The 25,609-nt window shown below is 36.7% G+C and overlaps 1 protein-coding gene across 4 annotated transcripts in view; it reads left to right on the top strand.

The window, feature by feature from the left end:
• Nucleotides 1-41: 41 nt before the first annotated feature.
• LOC134754243 (circadian locomoter output cycles protein kaput) overlaps nt 42-25,609 on the top strand; it is a 43,190-nt gene continuing 17,622 nt past the window's right edge. For all 4 annotated transcript variants that reach the window (XM_063690440.1, XM_063690439.1, XM_063690438.1 and 1 more), the window contains exons 1-9: nt 42-515; nt 1,320-1,468; nt 4,365-4,546; nt 4,631-4,748; nt 7,418-7,513; nt 10,188-10,248; nt 19,948-20,183; nt 20,387-20,534; nt 23,827-24,019. In XM_063690440.1, the coding sequence (XP_063546510.1) occupies nt 478-515; nt 1,320-1,468; nt 4,365-4,546; nt 4,631-4,748; nt 7,418-7,513; nt 10,188-10,248; nt 19,948-20,183; nt 20,387-20,534; nt 23,827-24,019 (1,221 nt within the window). In that variant the 5' untranslated portion in view covers nt 42-477. The remainder of the gene's footprint in view (nt 516-1,319; nt 1,469-4,364; nt 4,547-4,630; nt 4,749-7,417; nt 7,514-10,187; nt 10,249-19,947; nt 20,184-20,386; nt 20,535-23,826; nt 24,020-25,609) is intronic.

Here is a 25,609-nt window from a genome sequence, read left to right as displayed (position 1 = left end):
GATAATAAAAGAAAAAAAAACATCTATGGATGATGTATGGATGGTTTTCTTCCAATCTTCCACAACATGAAAGATCATTCCTTACTTTAGTAGTGTTGAAAATATTTATCGTAGTGAATTTTACTGTGTAATTATAAACGTTTACTTGTTTTCATAATAGCTACAGTGACAGCTATTTACCTCCTTTTGTTTAACTAGTTTGGTTTCTATAACTACTTAGCTGGCAGTGATAAAATTATATGTCGACAGTGATACGCATGCAGGATTTGGAATACGGTGGTCATTATTAAAATACCTATTTTCTACAGAATCAGACTATTCTATTGTCGTGTTATATCAATTACCGCTATGTGATCGAAACCCAGCCGATGACGACAACATAATTATGCACACTACACCTTCATCGTAGTTAGTGCGATGTTGTAAATTGTGTTATTTTGATACCTAAAACTTGCCCTGCCGCTTACCATTAGCAAAATGGAAGACGACGGAGATGATAAAGATGACTCCAAAAGGTAAGTTACTTGTTGAATGTTTCGAACACCAAAATTGTCCTAGGTAATATTGTATTTATTGTATGACTTGTTTGTATTACAAATAAAAAAATTGTGTAAGCATGTAGATAAATCACAGAAATATTTTATTTATAATAAGAAACTGATAATTATCTGATAATCACACACTATCACATTGTTTATGTACAAGTTTACATTACTTGCAATGTGATAGTGTGTGATTATCAGATAATTAAATGTTTCTTTCCTTTTACATTGGATTTAATTTGCCCTATAAATTGCAAAAACAGTTGGCTGTCTTTTCTAAACAATTTAATCTGACAACAAGACTGTAATGTAGCGGTTTTTGCAAAGTGGGGTATGCAAACCGCAAGGGGTTTACCGGTGATCGTAAAGGGTTAGCATTAAGACCAGAATTTGACAGGTAACTGGTAACTAGCTCAATTGCACATTAAATATAGTGAATTTAAAAAATGCTTGAGAAAAAAGTTTGCAGCAATGTGGGAAATTTTTTAGGTATATGTGGGTTATGAGCATACATTGGGGTGTTTAGTGCGGGAATGATTTTGTGTATTTATAACTTTGTTTATTGTAAAATAATTACCAAACTATGCATTAAGAACAGGTAGTAAGCAACAATTGTGCTTAGAAGTGTTAAAATAGTATCAGTTTTTACCTACTTCTTCGCTAGTGTAAAATATTCCCGCACCAAAAACCCCAATGTATGGTTATGAGGTTGAGATACCCTGCTCTATTGTATAAAACTTGAATCAAAGTACATGACTTGGCCTATTATCATTGTAGGAGGACTAGGAACATGAGTGAGAAGAAAAGGCGAGACCAGTTTAATCTCCTAGTTAATGAACTGAGCAGTATGGTGTCTTCAAATAATCGGAAGATGGACAAATCTACAGTCTTAAAATCAACTATATCATTTTTGAAAAATCACAATGGTAAGTTATGTAATTTGCATGAGGGTATGCTTTTTATTAGGCTGTTGTCCTTCCTTCAAACAGCTAGATTCTTGATGAAAGATTAGATAGTTGCTTTTAGTTTGGGTGGTCTTTTGTATTTTATATAGGGGATACTAATACAGATTAGAATTAACATCAGTCAAATTCAATATGCACATTATTTTGTGCCCTTGAAAATAAATAACACTATGATTATAAATGAAAAAGTAGCTCTGTCTGTTTGTCATCTCTTCATGCTGAACTTAAACCAGTAAACAAATTTAACCCTTTACCAGGCTGACAGTTCAAAAATGACAATCGAAATGTCAGTCTTACTCATCAAAAATATATATGTTTGAAGTGCCGTATGTGGGAAATATATATCCCTTAGCCTGGTAAAGGGTTAATAGGGATATATTCCTGAAGTTTGAATCATAAGATATATGTATATTAGTATGTATGCAGATAGTTATGGGTCAAGCTAAGAATATGCCAATGAACTATAAATCACATATATATAGCATTATTGTGTACTTTTATTATGTACCTATGTTACAACTTCTTGAATAAAAATCTCGTATAAACTCACGGGTATATACATCCCGATCATTTGATAGGCGTGCGTGGGGATACAGATCCAACACGTAGAGCCCCTTTGGAGAAGTTTGCTGTCATGTAATACACCTGCTAGAACCCATTCACGGGTACAAATAGATTTGAACAGTTTCTTGCAAATGTTGCGTAACTGTTGTAAGTTCCTTGGGTTGGTGCGGTGTTAAGTACTTATACAATTACACATATTATATTGTCTACCGTTATTACTATCAACGTTACTTACTTACTGCTTACTGCTAGCCTTTCTCCGCAGACGTCTTGTCTGGTTGCCCTTGGCATAGGCCTCTCCCATATTCCTCCACGAGTCCCTGTCCAGAGCCTCAACGTTAGTTAATATTAATATTAAATTGACAATTCTTTTATTTTGTAGGTAGTTTTAATTTTTAGGGTACAGTTTTTTTTTCGTACATATAATTTTATAGTCAGACAAAAATAACTCGGCAGCGATTTTTGCAGCCCAGTGCTTCTAGTGTTATTTAAACATCATAATGTCACAGAATTTTAACTTTTAAAATAACACTTGCAAGTCTGTGCTATAAAAAATTGCTGCAGAGTTATCTCAGGTATGTTTTTTAATTTTAATAATGCAGACTAGAAAAAATATTTTTGGTACTATTTTTTGTTTTTAAGGCGCCCACTGATTACCTACTGAATTGTTAAATTTTTGTTCTGATAGGCTGATATCGTCCGGCGGACTGTTATGAGTGGGCCCCTTTAGTATGTATTAATATTTTGTGTTCCTTTTTAGGGTTCCATACTCAAGGGGTAAAAACGGGACCCTATTGCTAAGACTCCACTGTCCGTCTGTCTGCCTGTACGAGGCTGTATCTCATGAACCGTGATAGCTAGACAGTTGAAATTTTCACAGATGATGTATTTCTGTTGCGCTATAACAACAAATACTAAAAACAGAATAAAATAAATATTTAAGTGGGGCTCCCATACAACAAACGTGATTTTTACAGATGATGTATTTCTGTTGCCGCTATAACAACAAATACGAAAAACAGAATAAAATAAATAAATATTTAAGCCATACAACAAACGTGATTTTTTTGCCGTTTTTTGCGTAATGGTACGGAACCCTTCGTGCGCGAGTCCGACTCGCACTGGGCCGGTTTTTTGTGTAATGGTACGGAACCCTTCGTGCGCGAGTCCGACTCGCACTGGGCCGGTTTTTTGTGTAATGGTACGGAACCCTTCGTGCGCGAGTCCGACTCGCACTTAGCCAGTTTTTGTATGTTTATTTTTCTGTGTGTCTAATGTAATTTTAATTAGGAACTTGGTTGTGTTAAGTTAAAACTGACTTGGTTCTGAGCAGTCAATTATAAGATTATGACACCAACATCTTTTTTTCTACTCTTCGAGTATAATCTGTGTATTACGACTTCATATGCAACACTACAACCTTACTCTTTTCATCGTTGGATAGTCTATGGCACTTCCGACTTAAGCATAAGAATTTTATCGATACGGTTTAGTCAATTATAAAAATTTTGAAAATAGAGCTTCATACATTTCAGTAAAATATTTCTTGTTTGAGGATACTATTCAATGCAAATTAGCCTACTTAAACACGCTGCTGCGTCGCATCTGCTTTGTGATTGGGTTGCCAACAATTGCTTCATATTTCATAAACGCGCATGTGACACCCTTCATATAGCAACATCCATATCCTACGAAAACCGCTTAGCGTTGCTTGTTAGTCTCCATAGGCTACGGTGGCCAAAATCGAGAAAAAAACTGTCTTAAAATTGAATTTAGCGCGGAGCAGGTACCAGGGCCTCATGAGTATGAGGTGTCGTTGACCAACCCGCCGGGGGCGCCGGGCCCGCGGCGGCCGCGGCCGGTGCGCGTACGAGTATGAAGGTATCGCGGGCCGCGGTAGCTCGCGTATCTTAATTAGCTGTATACTTTTGGTTTCTTTACCTAAGTATATGATTCTACTAGTTGAAACTATATTTTTTTTGTCTCATAGAAAAAGTATTGTATACAATAGTGATATAATCAAGCTTTTCAATCTCGTACCTTAACTTAAGCAACTCAGCAAGCTTCGTTGTTTAAACACGGTACTCGACTGAAAAGCTCTCTATTATATCACGATTGTATAAAATACTATTTTAGGTGTTTAAATAATAAAATTATTATAGAAGTTTTACATTAATATGACTAATTGGATGCCTTAATATACCGCTTATTCCAATAGGCTACTTCTTTATCTATTTGATAGTCATTTTTTGGTTCCATGTAATGTATCTCATAATTATGACATATCTTTCAGAAATAACAGTTAGATCAAGAGTCCATGACGTACAGGAAGACTGGAAACCGGCATTTTTGTCAAATGAAGAATTTACATATTTAGTTTTGGAAGCCCTTGAGGGCTTTGTGATGGTCTTCTCCGCTAGCGGGCATGTTTATTATGTATCGGAGAGCATAACATCATTACTGGGCCACAATATGGTAAGATAAATGTTTTTGTTTTTTGATAAATATGTTCCGTTAACATAGCTTCAGGAAATAATTAAAAACATGTTTAAATTGCAGAGTGATGTGGTGAACAAAAGCATCTTTGATTTAGCTTTTGAGGATGATCACCCAAACTTGTACAATATACTTCAGGGTCCCGGTACAGCAGTAGACACAATACAAAGAGGAAGCCAAGGTAAAAAAGTACTTAATTAATTGTTTAAATATTATATCTGAACAGTTTGCTATAAACTTTCTGCTCCTGAAATTGAAGTAACTTTTACCACACTAATTTTTCATTTTGCAATAGAAAGCAATGTGCTAAGGCCTTTTTTGTGTAGGTTGATAGTATTGTTTAAAGTGCAATGCATCTATTCATAAGCATTACAATAATAAATTGACAAACCACAACAATTTTTGTAACCTTTAATAAAAAAAATACAAATAATTCGTTTTAATTAATCACTGCTGCCTTTGAAAATTAAAAATGAATGTAAGTTATTATTTATGAAAATGAAAATTCTGCAACGTAAAAATGTATATTTTGTAACTTGTTGCTATGCTATAGATTTTATATGGTTGTAACTTTGTGCTTTTTAGGGTTCCGTACCTAAAGGTTTACCCTACGCGACCCTATTACTAAGACTCCGCTGTCCGTCCGTCTGTCCAGGCTGTATCTAATGAACCGTGATAGTTAGTTGAAATTTTCATAGATGATGTATTTCTGTTGCCGCTAAAACAACAAATACAAAAAAAAACAGAATAAAATAAATATTTAAGGGGGCTCCCATACAACAAACGTGATTTTTTTGCCGTTTTTATACATTATGGTACGGAACTCTTCGTGCGCGAGTCCGACTCGCAATTGGCCGGTTTTTTTTACTCTGCTGTTAAGCTGTTGCTATCTTGTAACGTTTATAATAAAGCGGAGACGCTTTCCACATAGATTTTCGTACATCGACCCGCCTGTTGCTAATATAATAATGCGCGTGCAATAGAGATAGCAACAGCCGCAACAGGCGGGTCTGTGTACGAAAATCTATATGGAAAGTGTCTCTTCTTCAACTACTAGACGAAGTTATGTTTTCAAACTGCCTTTTATATCCATACTGTAATATTACCGAACGGATTAAGTTTAAATTTGGCACTTCTTCTTCTTCATTTCCTGTTACCCTCTGCTGGGGTGTAGGGCTCGAATCTTGTTTTTCCATTGACTTCGGTCTTGGGCAGCTTGGGTAACCTCCTCCCACCCCATCCCCAATACACCCAGCTCTTGCTCTTATCTTTGGCACAGGACATAGGATATTTTTTGTCGGAGGTCATCCCTAAAAAGGGTGAAAAGGGGGGTGGAAATAAAAGAATGAATAGCTTGTTAATTGGTGTAAGCAATTAAGCATATTATGCTTAAAGTGATTGCCATTAGATTTTATCCTGGCGCTATACTTACTCTAACTGCTGGATCTAATTCCATGCAGACGAAGTCGTGGGCAAAAGCTAGTTAGCAAATATTGCTGACGGTTACATCGGTTACCCATATATCGTTTTGCGAAATATGAGCGAAATACGAATGCGAATGTGATTGTTTTCATTTGCTTGCCTTGCCATGTCTGGAAATTAATAACCTTCATCTACATTTTATTATCATCTAGGTCTATACTTGAATATTAATATTTCGGTATTTGCATCATCCAGTGGCGGCACAGAATAAATAATAGTACTAGGTACAGAGGTTCTCTCTAACAAAACGCGTGTATTACGACAGATATGGCCGCTAGGTGGCGCAAGCGCGAACAGGCGTCCGTTCCAAAGCGGTGCGCGGCATACTACTATGGCTAGACACCAAAATTGGTGTGGGCAGCATGTACTTGTAGCGACGCGACGAAATCGCGGAGGGAGCCACGCCTGGTGGCGGCCATAACAATTTTTTTAAAGGGGGCGAAACGTTCCGCTTTCAACGTGCGCTCAATATTTGAAACAGGCGCTTTTTTAAGGGTTCCGTAGTCAACTAGGATCCTTTATAGTTTCGCTATGTCCGTCTGTCAGTCTAGATTTTTTTTAGAGTAGTTCCCCTACATTTACACCGCACACAAGTCTTATTTTTAAATAATAACCCAAGAAAATTAAACAAATCGGCGGAAATAATTCGTGTAGTTTTGAAAATTGGTATAGTTATACTTTGTAGTGTACAGATGAACATACTAAAAGTCCTCGGGGGTGGGGTGTGTGCTAAGGGGGGGGGGGGGGGGGGGGGTTGAAGGTACCTTTTTTCAGATTTTTTGCTCATATCCCGAATATCTCGAGTTACAGGATGTTTAAATTAACAAAGAGATAAAAAATAGACGATTTAAGAAAACGTCGTTTTCGGAGGAGCGGGGCTTCCTGATACAGGTATAATATACTCAAAAGGAAGTCCCAACCTACTACCTTGTAATGTAACATTTTATTAATGAAATTTTCATTTTCATTTTTCGTACAGATATTGGGATATGAGCAAAAAATCTGAAAAAAGGTACCTTAAACCCCCCCCTACCCCCTTAGCACACACCCCACCCCCGAGGACTTTCAGTATGTTCATCTGTACACTACAAAGTATAACTATACCAATTTTCAAAACTACACGAATTATTTCCGCAGATCGCCCATTTTCGGCTTAATTTGACGTGGCTATAAGAAAATATAAATAATTAAGAAAAAGCTCGAGTATGTTGCTTACGTCGCTTATTTGATGACGTTTAGAAGTAGAGAGATTCGGCATTAAGTCCGCCATATGCACATTGTTTCGTTATGGTGCAATCATGGTGCAATACATATTAAGGTTATGGTTATATACCTAAGTTCTTCAACAAACAGTGTGTTGTATTTTAGATAACGAGATACGGTTCCAGTGTCACCTGAGACGCGGTACTCTGGACTTCAGAGACGAAAGCACGTACGAACTGGTCGAGTTCAGCGGACACTTTCGTGAGTATCATCAATACACATTGGTACTTACGTAGCGTACTACATAGGCGAACAACACGCGAACGCGACGTGAAGTGATGCGGCGCTGGGTGAATCAATCCTTTGATACCTATAGAAGTGTCCTACGTGGGCGATCTCGTTGCGAACGTGAACGTCTTGGGCCCGCCGCGCCGCGCCGCTTCACTTTTCCTGTTCCCGAGTGTTCGCTTACGTAAGGCCAGGTTTACACTTGTAAGTTTTACTTACGTAAGTAGGGACACAGCTATACTACAGAATGAGATATGAATATCGTTATCTCATTCTAGCAAATAGCTTTGTCTCTACTTACGTAAGTAAAACTTACAAGTGTAATCCTGGCTTAAGACGCAGTAACTTACATTTCGGTTCACGATGGTTAAATGGTTGGTCGAAAACCGTTATGGTCACTAGTTGTGTGTATGTACATATATTACAAGAGGTGTTGATGTATTTTTAAAACAAAAATGGAAACCATCTCGTGTCGTCATGACCGTCTGTTCGTCAATATTTCGCAGGCCATATACTCGTAAACTACGAGCATAGAGTAACTTATACTAGAGCGATACTGTCATAGTAAAATTTGTTACCCCAGTAAATTCACTGCCATCTGTCGACACACTTTAAAACTAAAAATGAAGATTTATAAAAATACGATAAAATGTATTTAAATATAGATAAATGTTTTTTTTATTTGCATTAATTATTTTTATGATTTTGACCCATGTTCTTTAACTGATATGCGTTAAAATTGTTAAATAACAAACGAAACCGTAAACGCCATCTATACGACTGTAGGCCAAAACTAGTAGCGCCCTCTGAACGAGAATCAAATTTTCTTGATTTTCGAGGCACGTTTTTTCCTTAGAATGTATCCATCTATTACGGAGTTATATCTATCTTTGCTACGAGTAAGCTGTTTTAGGATAGCTGGTCCGAAATTTGTTAGCTGCTCCGGCTCTACTCATGCGATTGCAATATTATTTATACCATTGTGAGGGATATAACAATGCTAATTATAGTCATGAGAAATGTTTAAACGAATGTGAATTGTGTGTGAGTTTTATTATCATATTTTTAGGGTTCCGTACCCAAAGGGTAAAAACGGGACCCTATTACTAAGACTTCGCTGTCCGTCTGTCCGTCGGTCTGTCACCAGGCTGTATCTCATGAACCGTGATAGCTAGACAGTTGAAATTTTCACAGATGATGTATTTCTGTTGCCGCTATAATAACAAATACTAAAAAGGCACGGAACCCTCGGTGCGTGAGTCCGACTCGCACTTTGCCGGTTTTTTTTACTGCACTAACAACACACCTTTCGTGTACACAGGAAAAACGGCAATTTTTGTTATGTAAGGTATCGAATGGTACCGTTTTTTTGTTCCTATTTGAAAGATAAAAAAAAAGTATTTTTTCGAAACAGGTATTTTTTATTATTATTTCCATATCTGTTTTTAAGTTTTCAATTTATTGTGATAAATTGCTCATTTTCTATCTATTTTACTAGATATAGTTATAAAATTCATCATGTGTCAACTACCCTATTGAAGCAACATTTCTCTAAAATTACACATATTAGGGCATTTGTTATATCATTTTCGGGGACGAGGAATCAATTTTTAGAACAAAAAACAAAAATGATATATCAAATGAATAGTTTTTGAGAAATGTTGCATTAATTGAAGCGCGGCTCCGTGGCTCTCGGTCTGAATCTACTCAAGACCAGCTAAGAATCAACTGTGCCAAGTTTCAGCGCATATTAGTCACAAAATGCAAGGTGTCGTGCACTATCATACCAGCTAATAAGCCTTTGGTACGATACGCTTCAATATTATGTATATGCACGCTGCTTTGCTGGTTAGCGATCCATCTTCCTCGCGTTATCCCGCCATTTTGCCACGGCTCAAACATGGGAGCATGGGTTTCGCTTGACAACTAATCCCAAGAAATGACGTAGGCAGTTGGTTTTTACGAAAGAGACTACTATCAGACCTTCCAACCCAGAGGGTTTAGAAGTGGTTAACATTATTGAGATTAGTCCGGTTTCCTCACGATGTTTTCCTTCACCGAAAAGCAACTGATGGTAAATATCAAATGATATTTCGTACATATTAAGTTCCGAAAAACTCATTGGTACGAGCGGGGGTTTGAACCCGCGACCTCCGGATAGAGTCGCACGCTCTTACGCTCTTTTAAGCACGGGTCAACACTTTCTGATCATCGTCAACATTAATAACAAAATTTCCGTGTGACAGACATACAGGTGTAACAAAAATAGTGGGGATCCGTTTGAGGGCATATTCGGCGTCGTGTTCTGATAAGGAAAAAGTAGAAGAAATTTTTTTTCGATGCGAAAAAAAAAATTCTATGGGGCAGGTCTTCCAATTTGACCAACCCTCCATACAAAGGTCAAAAAAATTTCGCGACAAATATTTATCTTCTACTTTTTCCTAATCAGAACACGATACCGAATATGCCAATAAACGGAACCCCACTATTTTTGTCACACTACCTTGTATTAAATATATTACTTAAAAACGGGTCACTCACGTATTTTAAGTCGAAAATCGCTCGACATGTTTCACTCCGTACCGAGTAACTTGTACCGAGTAACCGTATAACTTGTTTACCTAATCTAATGTGTTTCACTTTTAAGGTACAAACACAGAGCCGCTAGATAATGAAGACTTGCCTTATAGAGCGGATCACGAATCCAGGTAAAATAAGCATAATTTAATACAAAATGTCTTCTTAGAATTTCCCTCCCATGTATGGCTTTTTTCCCCTACGAATGTAATTCCCTATTGGTCTCACAAACTGTAGCCGTGAATGTGCAGATGAACATCTCAACGACTCAAATGAAGCTATGATTCTTAGTAGATATAATATTTTTACAAAATAGGTCATGGCAAAGAGGATATAATAAGATACAGCGGTACTGTCATAGTAAATTTTGTAACCACTGTAAATTCACTGCCATCTATCAACATACTTTAAAACTAAAAATGAAGATTAATAAAAATACGTTAAAATGTATTTAAATATAGATAAATGATTTTTTTATTTTTATATGATTTTGACCGATGTTCTTTCACAGATATGCTTTAAAATTATAAATAACAAACGAAACCGTCAACGCCCTCTATACGAGAGTAGGCCAAAACTAGTGGCGCCATCTGATCGAGAATCAAATTTTCGTTATTCTCGAGGCACGTTTTTTCCTTAGACTGTATCCATTGTAGCGTGACGCTACATCTGTCGTTTTGTTTTGGAAACGACTTGCTTGTCAGTCATTTCTAGTTTGCTTGTTTGTTTAGTCGTGTCGTATAGTGTGAATTGATTCACGCAATTACGGTTAGATGGCGGTTTAAAGAAACACATGGAACCTTTTTTGGACGATGATATTTTCGAGATTGGCAGGTTACAATTGCGTTGAATTTTGAATTTCAATTCTGATTCGGAAAGAGAAATTTGTTTTCTTCGTGATACTTCAGATGGATTTTGGGATTGACGTGTAAAGATCTGTTTGTGATAAATTAGATTTTTTCCTGGTTTTTTCGTCAAAGTTAACCTTTTAAGCTTGAAGAGGAACGTTTTCTTCTGAGGTTGCTAATAACAACTTCGAGTGCGCTTTACTTCCCGTCGTTCCGCGGCCTTGTTGGCCGCAGTTGCCTGCAACAGGACCTTTTTAAGGCCACCGTGGAGCAGTGTTCCGGTGGTGCGTGGTGGTCGTATCAACGACAGGGCGCAGCCGCCGACGTGCAGTCGGCAGTGGATGGTCGTCGACCCCATCAGTCAGCGGTCAGGTATCAGACCCACGGAGGAGACGAGCCCGCATACTGCGTGGTTCGATAGCGTTGGTTAGCCGAACGTTTGCTTTGGAAAGGAACTAGCAGACCCACGGAGGACACGAGCCCGCATACAGCGCGGTTCGAAAGGTCACGGTACAGCTTCGGTTGGCCGAACAAATTGTCATCGTCTACGGAGTTTGAATATTTTTTTAACGTATTGGAATTGGTTCCCGTTTAATTGTTATTTTTTCCCGGTTCATTGTTATTTTTTTGTGCAATATTACTTTTAATTCTTTAAAGCCGCTGTTATCCGTATTCAGCATTTATTTAAGGCATTGTCTTTTAAAATTCTAATTGACCCTAATTGTCAGGCGAAACTAATATTCGGCAATAAATTTAGGTACCTATCACCCGTTGAAACAGCCATTATCGTCCATAATCTCCATCTCATTAATCCATTTCTTTCCTTCTACAGCTAAATTTATACGCCATTATCTTTCGCTCGTACACCAGTTCACGCCAGTGCGGAAAGCGGACTGTCAGAAAAACAATTTGTTTTTTTAGTGACTTTCGGAAGTGCTTATCAAATTATACGTGTTGTGCACAAGCATTTGTTTTACTGCACCATCTATTACGGAGTTATATCTATCTTTGGTCATGGTAAAGAGTACTCTGAATTTTGAATGATTCACGGTTAGTTTATACATTGTTAACATACAGTTCTACTTCAATAGGTATTGAAGTAGAACTGTGTCACTTTGTAAAATTGAAAAATTAAAAAAAAAATGTTAATGATGTTATTTTCAGAATTGCTTTCTTGGGGTTCGATATCAAGATATTACGTATCATTTGTGGTATATTGTACAAAAAAAATCAGTAAGGTATATCGTAGCTGGAGGATACAACCTTGATATTTTGTGTCAATAACTAAACAAATTATACCAACTGATGAAAAGGCGCAGTTAAAGGGTTAAAGAGGTATTTCCCGTTGGATATATGGATATTACGTATCATTTTATGATTAATATGTACCGTATCTGCAGCATAGTTTCATAAGTCTCGTGAAATAGGTATTGAAGTAGAACTGTGTCACTTTGTAAAATTGAAAAAAAAAAATGCTAATGATATTATTTTCAAAATTGCTTTCTTGGGGCTAGACATGAGGATATCACGTATCATTTGTGGTTTATTGTAAAAAAAAATCAGCCATATCGTGTCTGGAGGATAGCCCAAACAAAAAATGTTTTACCCCCCCCCCCCCCCCCCCGCAGCGAAATTTTTTTAGTAACTGTGGGTCAAAAATTTTGTTTTGGCCTCTAGTATGTGTGTGCCAAACGGCTAACCTGTACATCGATTTGCGGTATTCCTTTGAAATTGGGGTCGAGCGGCTTCCGCATGATTCTAGCCATGGCCTCCAGATCGCTTCTGGTGGTTGATTCTGAGACCAATCCTCTCTCCATCCTACTCTATGATCCTAGCCATGGCCTCCAGGTCGCTTTTGTTTTGAGCCTATAGCCCCAAGTCATCAGCATATCCAGCATATATCTTATGTTTGCCGTTCAACTCTACAATCCTATCACAGATAAACAATTTTCGGACGATGTATTCGAGTGCCAAGGTGATCAGCATTGGCTCCTTGTTTCAGACCAGTGACTAGTTCAAATTTGGCTGTTGTTCTCCACGAGCTTTTTACACTCATCCTGCTTACTTCGGTGGCAACAATTATCATTTTTAACAAGTTGTCTGGCACTTTAAAGCACTGCAAAATTAGACAGTGTCTCTCTGACATAATTATGCTTTGGCAAAATCAACAAATAGAGTATGTATGTTTTGTGCGTTCTTCCATTTCCTTTTCATCACCTATTTCAACAGGTATATATATAATCCACAGTGCTGCGGTTCTAGCAATGAAAGCAATAATAACTATGAAAAAAAAAACCACTGACTTTGTCTAAAACTAATAATCACCAACAACGAAATTAAAAATTGCATTCGGGATATTTTTACTCTGCATGAGTCTCCGCCTGATAATGCGATCTCAAATCATCCCATAAGGTGTCTCTGAAACTAGCATCTCACCGTTTTATGAGAGTTTTAGTAGCACCTTAATAGTTCTATAGCCCTAGGTGGTATTTTTTTTCCATATTTCTGCTGATTTACGCAAATAAATTGAAACTTCGCATTATGGCACTCTAGCATCTCCGCCGTTATCAACTCCACGCTTATTTTAGCGCTAGATTTACGAATTATATTACTTGGAATAAATATTTCTGTTTCATTTATAATTATCCGAAATTATCCGAAATATTCGGATAATACAAATTGTATTATTCAAATTATCCGAATAATAAAATCGGACGGATTTTGCAAACCCTAGATGCATATGTAGTTGTGCACGCACACATAAATATACTTAGTATCAGAATAAAATCAAAGATGGCGCTTTCAAATCAGTTTCCATAAAATGCTTCAAGAGGGCTCTCTACTTACTTTACTCTTTGGTATAAATTATCTATTGGCATTTTTATCTGTCACCTCCAGTTATATAATTCTTAAACCTTCTTTATAGTTGTTATGCTCGCCTGGTGCCTAAGCGCAACATGTATGTATGTTCAAACAAAGAGACACTCGTTTTTCTCTCGGCCGACTTCAATATAATTAGCCTCATGCATGAAGTTTCTATTTGAACGAAATATGTTTTATTCGGATGTTTGTTACCGTTATATCATGTTACAAATGCATTTCCGTTTTTAAATTACCATTTAATTACTTAAAATTATAAATAAAAAGTACAAAAATTTGCCCGCGAAAAGCTAGTGAGCGAAACGCTCGAAACGCCACGTGACCTCACGCGTTCGACAGATTAGTGTCATTAGTAGCAAACGTCAGTTGGGCCGCCCAACGTGTGACGTCATCACGCTCTGTCGAATTCGCGCCAAAAATTATGAGCGTTTCAACCGCTCAAAAATTTTCAACATTTTAAATATTTTTTAATAAAATAATGTTAAGGTTTACAAAAGTATTTTTATCATTTCCGGTGTTCCAACGATATAAATTATGAATCCAAAAATAAAAATAAATTCATGCATGGAGCTAATTCTTAAACCTTTTTCATAGTTATTTTCGCCTGGTACATGTATGTATATTCAAACAAGTATACAGAGAGAGAGATAAGAGATACCGTGCTGGTCTAGCGAAAGTTAACTTTAGTGAGTTAATAATAGAGTATAAAATTAAATTATCTATGGTAGCGTTAAACGTATAACGGTTGTCAGTTGGAATTCGCATAAGAAGTTTCACTTTAAAAGAGATAATCAATAGGGTCGAAAAAGGTTTCATACTATTTATTACCTCAGGAGCTATTAACACATACAGGCTGCTCCAAAGTAAAAAATCGTAATTTGTTAATTTCTTCGTAACCGCTACACCGGTTGTTATGATACTTGGTATACTGGTTCTAAATACCCTAATGCATATGTACATTTCGGCTTTGTCCGATGGCTAAGGACACCCTATATATTCTAAAGCTGTTTCGCTGAAGAAAGCCCATTTGTGACCTGACAATACATTTTTTAATACAGTTGCTCAAAAAGTGCTACTTTACGTAGCTGTTTAGCGTGCGGAAAGTTGGTATTCGCGAACTAGTGCTTTTTATATTTCCAATTTTTTAAAATTTATACTTATCCAATTCATGACTACTTATTGATGAGTGTTAATATTAGTTGCCTTTAAACGTCGTAATCAACATAAAAACCAACTATACGTATACGAAAAATATACATATTTCATATTTTATTACTTATTACCTCTTCATCATAATAACACGTTTATTTTTTAATATTGAAGATTGAAAAACCGTTCTTAATAAGTTGTCTGAATAGAACGGAATAGCTATGGAAGGTAGAGGTAGATAGCTGCCGAAACGCCTGTCAAAGAAGAGGCGTTTTTCTTACTGCAAGCTAAGTTTCCAAAGGCAACATTCGATATTGTTTTTATTCCTTACTTGTTGTTTTTCTTATTTTTTCGCAACTGTATTAAAAAACTTCGTTCGATACACGTGCGGAAATGTCATTCTTCACTCGTCCCGAGTCTAATATCTCGGCACTCGTGGAGTAATGACATACTTTCCGCACTAGCATCGAAATGTACTATTAACACATTATGTTAGTAAAAAAAAACAAACCGACTTTGAAAATGATGTAAAAATATTATCCCTTTTTATGAGCTAACAACTGATATGTTTGAAGTCGGTGCCAAGCCAAAAAAAGTTGCAATAGCGGGCAATATAATACCCCCAAACAATAAATGGACGTCTTTGTTTCTTGCTTATCGAACCGCACCAGGCGGCCTAGCCAAGGTGACGATCACTTGCGCTTCGCTATCGAATCGCTTTGTGTCTCTATCATTCTTCCGTATTAGTGTGACAGTGACAGTTGCGTTTCGTTCGCTACGTAGCGTTAGCGTATGGCATGTTGTCTACGGGGCCAGGGTCGGCATTCGGTTCGACAGGGTGTTGACGCTTTTAAGATTTGGCTTGGATATAAAAGGGATAATATTTTATTTCATTCTTTTTTGAAGTCAGGTTTGTTTTATCTTAAAGGAGTTTATAAATTGTTTTAAGAAATCTTAGAAAGTACTCGCTCGGAACGAAAGTTTTACTTTAGGTAGTAACTCCGGTCGAATCGAAACGTGAGACTGAGATCACGCGACTTCAGTGGTACACAAAATAAACCGTCACAAGTGAACCGCCTTTCACGGTAGAAGCGACTATGTGTCCACCAAAGAGTATAATAAATTAATAATATATGTATAGTAAAAGAGAGCCAACTCGCCAGTAAATGTCAAAAACGTCAACACAAACGCCTCAAGCGGAATTTTGGTACTAACTTTTACGTATGTATGCGTGGCACACATGCACACTAATAAACTGTTTGAACGGGTGCTGTTTGTGGGTAAAATACCGGTCTGTTTAAGTTTACACGGGCTTCATGTTACGTTATAACATAGAGTAACTTATGGTAACATGGGTCAAAAACATAAAAATAATTAATGCAAATAAAAAAAATCATTTATCTATATTTAAATACATTCTATCGTATTTTTATAAATCTTCATTTTTAGTTTTAAAGTGTGTCGACAGATGGCAGTGAATTTACTGGAGTTACAAAATTTACTATGACAGTACCGCTCTAGTATAAGTTACTCTTTGGTACCTATGTAACTTTACTTTTGAGTGGCATTAACGTGAGACACTTCATGCGGTTCTTGTCTGTTTGTCTAATTTACTATCTTGTATTTTTATTAATTATTTAACAATTCAAGTCTTGGAGACCCTTTACACCTATAAGGATAATTTGATGATCGTTTTTTATTATTATATATATTTTATCTCTGACACCTGGAGACTACATCTCTAAACAATTGTAGTACTTGTCTTTTGTTTGTGTATTTTTTATTAGTTTTTTTTTGTGTAATTTGACATTTAGACTGGATACATCTCTGACAAAGTATCTAATATTTTATTGATTCCATATGTGTAATTGTTTTTTGTAATTTTTGGTTAATTTTATTGCTTGTACAAATTGACATGTAAAAGTGCCCCTGTGGCCTATCTGCTGAATAAATGTTTGATGTTGATGTTTAAAAACTATGGCGCCTTTTTCCTTGACCGTGTACAGTGAACTACAACGAGGTTTCCATGATTTCACCTTACTGCAATACCCATTGTCAGTGCACTGAATACGGCCAAGGAAAAAGGCGCCAATACTTATTATTCATTCAGTGACGATTTACTACATATAACAGTATTTTATAAATATTCGCACAAAATAATATTTTAGTCGTAAAAGTAAAAACAAGATTTGTAAAATTATCGTTTATTTTTCATTACTTAAATGCATAAGGACCACTTATAGTAATAATATAATCCATTATTAAAACTTGGAATTAAGACTAGCTAGCACGAGGCACGAAGCATTGACGCGTTTTGGAGTATTTTGGTTTTAAATCGCACAGCCAAAAAGGCAATATCGTATCTGTGTACCATGCGCACTCATTTCCAATTTAGAGTAATTATACTAATTGTTTATTAAAATTTCAAACCTTCTACGTTTGACTTTTAGGCTGGCCGCAGACGTTCGGTTTCATGATTGGGAATACCCGAAATGGAAATATAGATTCGGAATTCCGTAAGCATAGCGCACACATGCGATTATTTGCGTTAGGATATTAACCTTTAGCGCAAACATACGGAATTTTCAAGTGCAAGCGAGACAGCACTATACATGTGCATAGCGACTTCCCGTTCACACCTGTCATTCCGTACGGAAACCGAATGAAAAATTCCGTCCGTGCGCGGCGAGTCAAACTAAATATGCACTGCATTCGGGATGACGATATTCGGTTTTTTTCCGTTCTAACCACCCCAATCCGCGGCTGCGCTTCGGAACGAACGTCAGGTATTTTTCCCGTTCTAAAAAATACAGAACGTGTGCGCCTGGTCAAACGTTTAGGTAGTATGAAAAATTGCAATTAGGTTTCCGAATCTGCATTCCCAATTTGGATTCCTGATTAGGAAACCGCTCGTCTAGGGTCAGCCTTATGATTTGACGGTTACTATGTCTTTTTAGGATTCCGTACTCAAAGAGTAAAAACGGGACCCTATTACTAAGACTCCGCTGTCCGTCTGTCTGTCTGTCTATCTGTCTGTCCGTCTGTCACCAGGCTGTATCACATGAACCGTGATAGCTACACAGTTGAAATTTTCACAGAATGTATTGCCGCTATAACAACAAATACTAAAAACAGAATAAAATAAATATTTAAGTGGGGCTCCCATACAACAAACGTAATTTTTGCGTAATGGTACGAAACCCTTCGTGCGCGAGTCCGACTCGCACTTGGCCGGTTTTTAGTGTTCCGTACCTCAAAAGGAAAAAACGGAACGCTTATAGGATCACTCGTACGTAACAACATGAGCTCATGTTTAGCTGTGCAAGTTCACTGTAACGAAACTTATTATCAATAGTTGTAATTGCCCCTCGGAGGGATAATTACAACTATTTTTGCCTTTTTATATAAAATGCTCATTTTAAAGTGTTCAGACTCAACATTTTTGAATGTGTCTGAAAAAATAAAACCAAAATAACTAATCTACAATATGAAGGCAATCAATTGCCAGTAAACGTACTGTAAATAGTAGTTTTCTCAAACATGCTATGTAATATTGATATTACGTTCTTTATATTAGGCTGGGAAGTATCACGACTCCGGCGCGGCTAGACGAGGGGCCTGTAATGAAATTTCATACAAAGTTGCAGGCCTAGGCCGGGAAGTGGCTCTTTTTTAATTTCCATTTCACATATATTTGAGACACAGCATCATGGCATTCAGCCAAAAAAAAAAAATATAACCAATATTTGCTTATGGTTCGGAATGACATTCTGCCAATACCCCTTAAAAAAAAACAATAAACGATTATTAATATATTTTGCAGTTTTATTTGTATCAAATTTACAAAAAATATATAAATAAAACATTATTAACAAATTCCAATAATATTTAATTACAAATTTACCTACAAATACAGATTTAAAATATAGTTGGTCAAACCAGTTTGTCAGTAAATAAGAACAAAAAAACTATACTCATCCTTTTCTTTTGGGTGCTAGTACCAGTGTAAGACAAAGATAGTATGATTATCTCTGTCTATGTTTGAAATGAGACAGTCCTTTGACAAACATATTTCATTTAAATATTAGCGGTAAAAATGTCTACTCAAACACGCGTTGGTGGTTTTTTAATCGTTTTGGAGGTAAAGTTGAACATTTTTCATTGTGTATCTGTAATTATATTTTATTGGATTTATTGTGCGTTGTTTATTGTGTTATTTAATATGAGTTCCGACGAAAATATTAAATGAATACCTGTTAATTATACTCCATGTTTAAGGCAACGATGTATGTGAAGCATAATATCAACATAAAAAACGATGTAATCTTAGTTATGTGGCTAAAACTACAGTCAGAAGGATACAAGGCGAAAAATCAAAGATACATAAATATACCTTTGAACATTTGTGTAATAAATTGATTAACTACATGTGTAAAATATACGACACGTGTGATAAAGATAGGTACAAGTGGTAGTTATATTTTGTGCCTAGTTTACTTTTAGTTTCTTTAGAATTAAAACTTTGATTTCGTGGAGATTTCTTTATTTATTTCATTGCATGTTTGAGAAAAGCACTATACATACATCGGCGTGAAAAGGGGTTGTCGGCCTCATAACTATCCGGCCTCACTACGTTCGGCCGTATATATGCATTCGGCCGGCAACTCCTTACTTCCCGGCCTCTGTAGTAATGTACTATTACTTGCACTTTATAACTTACCAGTCGAAATGGCCCTCCTGTACCTTACATGACTAAAAGTACATGGCAGAAATGTATCGCTTTCAGGCCATGTCGTAGATTAACAATGAGCAACTGAGAAAAAAATAAAAAAATAGTACGGGTGCGCCTGTGTGGTGATCGCGAGTTGTCTTATATATGCTCCATCTTTTAGTTGAGGTTACCAGTGCTGGATAGCATTATACAGTGTGTGTGTATGTGTGTGCGTGTCGCAGATTATTCGTGTGCACGGGGCGCCTGCACACGCCGCAGCTGCTCTGTGACGTGTCTCTGGTGGACTCGAACCGCAACGAGTTTACCTCGCGTCACAGCTTTGAGTGGAAGTTCCTGTTCCTCGACCATCGCGCGCCGCCCATCATCGGCTATCTGCCCTTTGAGGTGCTCGGCACCTCCGGCTACGATTATTACCACTTTGACGACCTAGAGAAGGTTGTCAATTGTCATGAAGCTCGTAAGTTAATTCTCTGGTAATTTTTTTTGCTTATGATGCATATAATACACTTAAATTTAAGGACCAAAGCAACATCAAGGGTTATTTTTTCCATATTCCCTAAGTACTTGTTAAATTGTACAAAGAAGTCTCATTTTAAAAATCCGGTCTGTATAACAATTTTAACATATCATAATAACACATCTCTTATGTGCTTTTTACAGTCATGCAAAAAGGAGAACTAACGTCTTGCTACTACCGGTTCCTGACCAAAGGCCAGCAATGGATTTGGTTGCAGTCACGGTTTTACATTACCTACCATCAATGGAATTCGAAACCAGAATTCGTAGTTTGTACTCATCGTGTTGTGAAGTAAGTATACCTACATATCATTATACAAATAATTAGTAACAGTTAGATTATAAAATAGTCTGTTGTCATCATGTTGATTGCCGTTTTCACCATTTGCCGCTATCATCCTTTGTCTGTTCAAGGGCGCGATTGTTTAACCGATAAACGCTGCGTTGGACGCACATCATTTTACATCAGGTAATCTAAGTACCAAAACCGGTGAACGTATATACCTGGAAGCCGCCTTTGAGAACATTACCATTCAAATTCTCGGGACAATTAGCACACATAAACAATAACGCCTTCATTTAAATAAGACGTTACGTTTACAGAGCCTGTAATCAAAGCAGGTAAACGAAATAATAGTTATCTCTATTACACTAATTTTGGTGGATTCAAATCAAATGATCAACATTTTAAGATAATGTTTGTATTTGTGAAATTTATTAAGCTGCGTGAACCCTTTATTTGACAAGTGGAAATCTTCATCTTTGAAATACATAGAGCATATTCTAGATCTCATGCCAGGCATCCAATCAGTTTCTTGTCTCTCTAATTGGACAGCTTTTTTCCATAGTTCTCTGCGAATAGGATCTTGTGGGAATCTGAATGGAAAGTATAACAAATACTACAATGTAAAATGACAATACCAAATTTGATTGTTTATTTGAAATAACTAGGTAGTTTTTTATAGCTCCATCCCATGAAAGAGAAAAGAAAAATACAAATCTGTAAGAAGGAATTTATTACAATATAGAAAATATCTAAATCAAATATAAGTTAATAAAATAGTCTGCTTCATTTGGCATAATATCATCCCTATTATTCTCGTAATCTAAAAAAGTCGTATGTTGTTATGGGAGTCATATGCAGTTACGACGTTTTAGCTTAGCACGGTAGTATTGAAAACATGTCGGCATCATATTTATTTCAAATTTTACTGAAGTTATCTGTTTACTTACACGTGAAAAGTGATTCCACTGTCCTTGGTATGAACAAAATAACTTCTGCACTACTTCACGACACATGAAGACATTTTTAATTATAAAAAAACGTTGTTTTTATAAACTGATTTAGCCATCCGTCACTGACTGTCATCTCGGTCGAAATAAAGTTGTCAATTGGGTAGTTTGTAAGTACCACCCACCTTAGGGCAGCTTACGTTGGGCTACAATTGAGCGGGCAGAATGTTTCCATGTATATTTACGTTCACTGACCAAAACCAAACCGCAGCTTGAGAAGCAATGCGTCAAACGCACATAAAAAAAATATGTTTTCTTCATAGTATATGATGTAAGGGGTACCCTTGTTTACTGCGTGAAACGCGTCCGTTTGACGTAAGCCTATCGCAAGCTGGCTCGGCTCGGCCGACGCCTCACGACGCGACCTGGTTTTGGCTCTTATTTCCTATCAGCTTTTGCCGATTCCACGTCGATGGGCGTTTCTATTTAAAGTTATACCTTTGACTTTTGTGTTAGAATTGGGTGTTTTATTATTATTTCTGCTCTTCATAAGCTTTTTCCAATTTTACAAAAAAAAAACCCTATTTTTTGGTTTAATTGGTTACGTTTTGGCCCGTAAAGGCGGGATTTTACCAATGTACGGCACAAGTATATTCAGTACAAAAATGCTTGTGCCGCACACTGATGGAATCCCGCCTTAACAAAATAGACAAACAAAATTTGTATGAAATTTTAACGACAATTTTTTCCTCGTATTAGCATCGAAAGAGCTTTATGATTCTGAGTGGGAATAATATAAAAAACCGGCCAAGTGCGAGTCAGACTCGCGCATGAAGGGTTCCGTACCATTACGCAAAAAACAGCAAAAAAAACACGTTTGTTGTATGGGAGCCCACAAATATTTATTTTATTTTGTTTTCAGTATTTGTTGTTATAGCGGCAACAGAAATACATCATCTGTGAAAATTTCAACTGTCTAGCTGTCACGGTTCATGAGATACAGCCTGTTGACAGACAGACGGACAGTGGAGTCTCAGTAATAGGGTCCCGTTTTTACCGTTTGGGTACGGAACCCTAAAAAACCTGCCAAGTGCGTGTTGGACCACGCATAATGGAGGGTTCCGTACCTTCATACAATAGAAAAAGGCGTACCAGCTAAAGAGCGAATCTTCACGGCACTTACGTCATTTTAATAAGATCAGTAATGTTTAATAAAAACTTATTAATAGCTCAACCGATCATATATTTATAAAACAAAATTTAAGGCATTTTTTTCTGTAGTGATGCACTGGGCTTTTTTTTAGGATATGTAAATTTTATGTTATTTGTGCCCATAATCATGAGCCGATTCCATGCTTCTAGGAAAGAAACAATGTCCTAATATTTTCATACATTTTACGTACTTTCCATTTCGTTACCGCCGTACTTGGCCGTGCAAAGTGTTTGAAAAATGGTAACGGAATGGAAAAATAAAACTTGGGACGCTTTTTTCCTCTTAGTAGGAACGAAGGAGCTCGTGATTCTGAGTAAGAAAAACATTAAAAGTACCTATTTTGGAAAAAAAAGGCCAGTGCATCACTACAGAAAAAAACCGGCCAGTGCACCGAGGGTTCCGTATTTTTTATTTTTTTTATTTTTATATTCGAGTTGATTGAATGAAAGGTAAATTGCGGTTTACGATTTATGACGTATTAAAAAAAACTACTTACTATATCTCGTTCAAACCAATTTTCGGTGGAAGTTTGCATGGTAATGTACATCGTATATTTTTTTAGTTTTATCATTCTCTTATTTTAGAAGTTACAGGGGGCAGGGGGACGACACACATTTTACCACTTTGGAAGTGTCTCTCGCGCAAACTATTCAGTTTAGAAAAAAATGATATTAGAAACCTCAATATAATTTTCGAAGTCCTATCCATAGATACCCTACACGTATGGGTTTCATGAAAAAAATTTTTTTGTGTTTCAGTTCTAAGTATGGGGAACCCCAAAAATATGTTTTTTTTATATATATTTGTGTGAAAATCTTAATGCGGTTCACAGAATACATCTACTTACCAACTTTTAACAGTATAGTTCTTATAGTTTCGGAAAAAAGTGGCTGTGACATACGGACGGACAGACAGACAGACAGACATGACGAATCCATAAGAATTTTGAAAATGCCATATTCAAAATAATTTTCGTGAAAAATATATTCCGTTGATCGCATGCGTTTAACGCTGCGATTTGCGCACAAAATAACCGAGCGCTTAAGTGTTCAGATTGGAAAAAAAATAACCACATCTAGCCACTTCAAATGGTTCACCAGTTTTATTTTTTCATTAAATAATTATGTATTTTTTACAGTTACGCCGACGTAGCAAAAATCGGGAAACAGGAAAGTGTCGAGGCGGAGCCGGCGGTGCAGGAGGTGGTGGCAGAACAGCCGAAGGAGAGCAAAGCGGAGAAGCCGCCCGAGGAGCCGGTCGCGGACATGTCCCCCGCGTACATATCCGAGGCGTGCGACTCCTACACCGCCTCCTACTCTGCCGTGTCGCGGGTACGTTCGTCTCATTACCCCGACCATTTGTTTATTGAAATAAATAGTTGGAACGAGAGTGGGAAGCAGGGGAGTCGAGGCAGAGCCGGTGGTGCCGGAGGTGGCCTATGCCCAATGACAGCAAGTCGGAGGCACATCTTCAGTGATTTTTAGGGTTCCGTACTCAAAGGGTAAAAACGGGACCCTATTACTACACTGTTCGTCTGTCTGCCTGCCTGTCTGTCCGGCTATCTGTCACCAGGTTGTATCTCATGAACCGTGATAGCTAGACAGTTGAAATTTTCACAGATGATGTATTTCTGTTGCCGCTATAACAAAAAATACTAAAAACAGAATAAAATAAATATTTAAGTGGGGCTCCCATACAATACACGTGATTGTTTTGCGTAATGGTACGGAACTCTTCGTGAGCGAGTTATAGTACCTACTCTTGCATGACGAAAATCATCATTTATTAACCTTTTGAACGCCAAGAACATCTAGACTCGTCGTTACTATTTAGTCGTGCCCACAGCGCCAAGGATATATTTACTATAGGTGTTAATGGTGTTATGGCTAATATCGTAGTATTTAGTAATTTTAAAATAGGATATAGCATTTTATTTTTAAAACGTCTTTAACATTGACTCTTTTTTGCACCACCCTCTATGATTGGCGGGTAGTCTAATTCATGGTTTTCATAACATAAAATTCTTCTGAGATCTTTATATCTCTTGATACACGTTAAGTTCGAATAAATACAAATAAACTAATAATAGACAATGTGTACATTTTTTTATGTTAAAACCTCCTGAGACCCAGAAGCATTTGTTTTATTTTTGAATTTGGAACCCTTAGTTACTCAACAACAAAAGTTCAAAATAGATTTTGGAATATGTACAAAAATTTGTACGCGGGGTCTTAGGAGGTTAAGTCGGAGTTAAAGATCATGACTTATATTACCTAAACTCCCTTTGAACCAACAGGTATAAATCAGATATTTTGGTTTTACTTCAATTTAAAAAAACTATGGGAATGTGAAATGTGCTACAATTATAAGACAAACTAATTACGCGTCTTTGCAATAAACAGCAACTCTCTTAAACCAAAAATATATTCTAGTAATTATTGCCGAAATAAATATCAGGTGCTTATGTACAGGTACTCATTCCCTGATTTAATAATTTTAGGTATTGCCTTTCATACACAGGTTTGGTAATTATATCAGGGATACAAAAAAGTATGAATTTTACTGTTTAGCCTTTTAGGTTAGTAAAAAACCATAATAGATCATAGATAGACAGATCATTTGTGAACTGATTGATAGAGCATTTCATAATCTATAAGTTGTATTTAAAGCAATTAAGTCATGCTTGGCTCTTATTAATATATCTGTATATTACTAAGGTACTACTATTGACTCACTTTTGCCCCTAACTGTACATACAACCAAATTGTGAGTAAATAAGAACAAGAAAAACTATACTCATCCTTTTCTTTTGGGTGCTAGTACTAGTGTAAGACAAAGATAGTATGTTTCTCTCTGTCTATGTATACATATATATATATATATATTATAAAGTGCAACTTTGACCACCGAAAACTACTATT

This window comes from Cydia strobilella, chromosome Z (genome assembly GCF_947568885.1).
Source record: "Cydia strobilella chromosome Z, ilCydStro3.1, whole genome shotgun sequence".
In the NCBI taxonomy this organism is placed as follows: domain Eukaryota; kingdom Metazoa; phylum Arthropoda; class Insecta; order Lepidoptera; family Tortricidae; genus Cydia; species Cydia strobilella.
The sequence above is the reverse complement of the archived record's forward strand: the minus strand, read 5'-3'. Positions and strand labels throughout refer to the sequence as shown.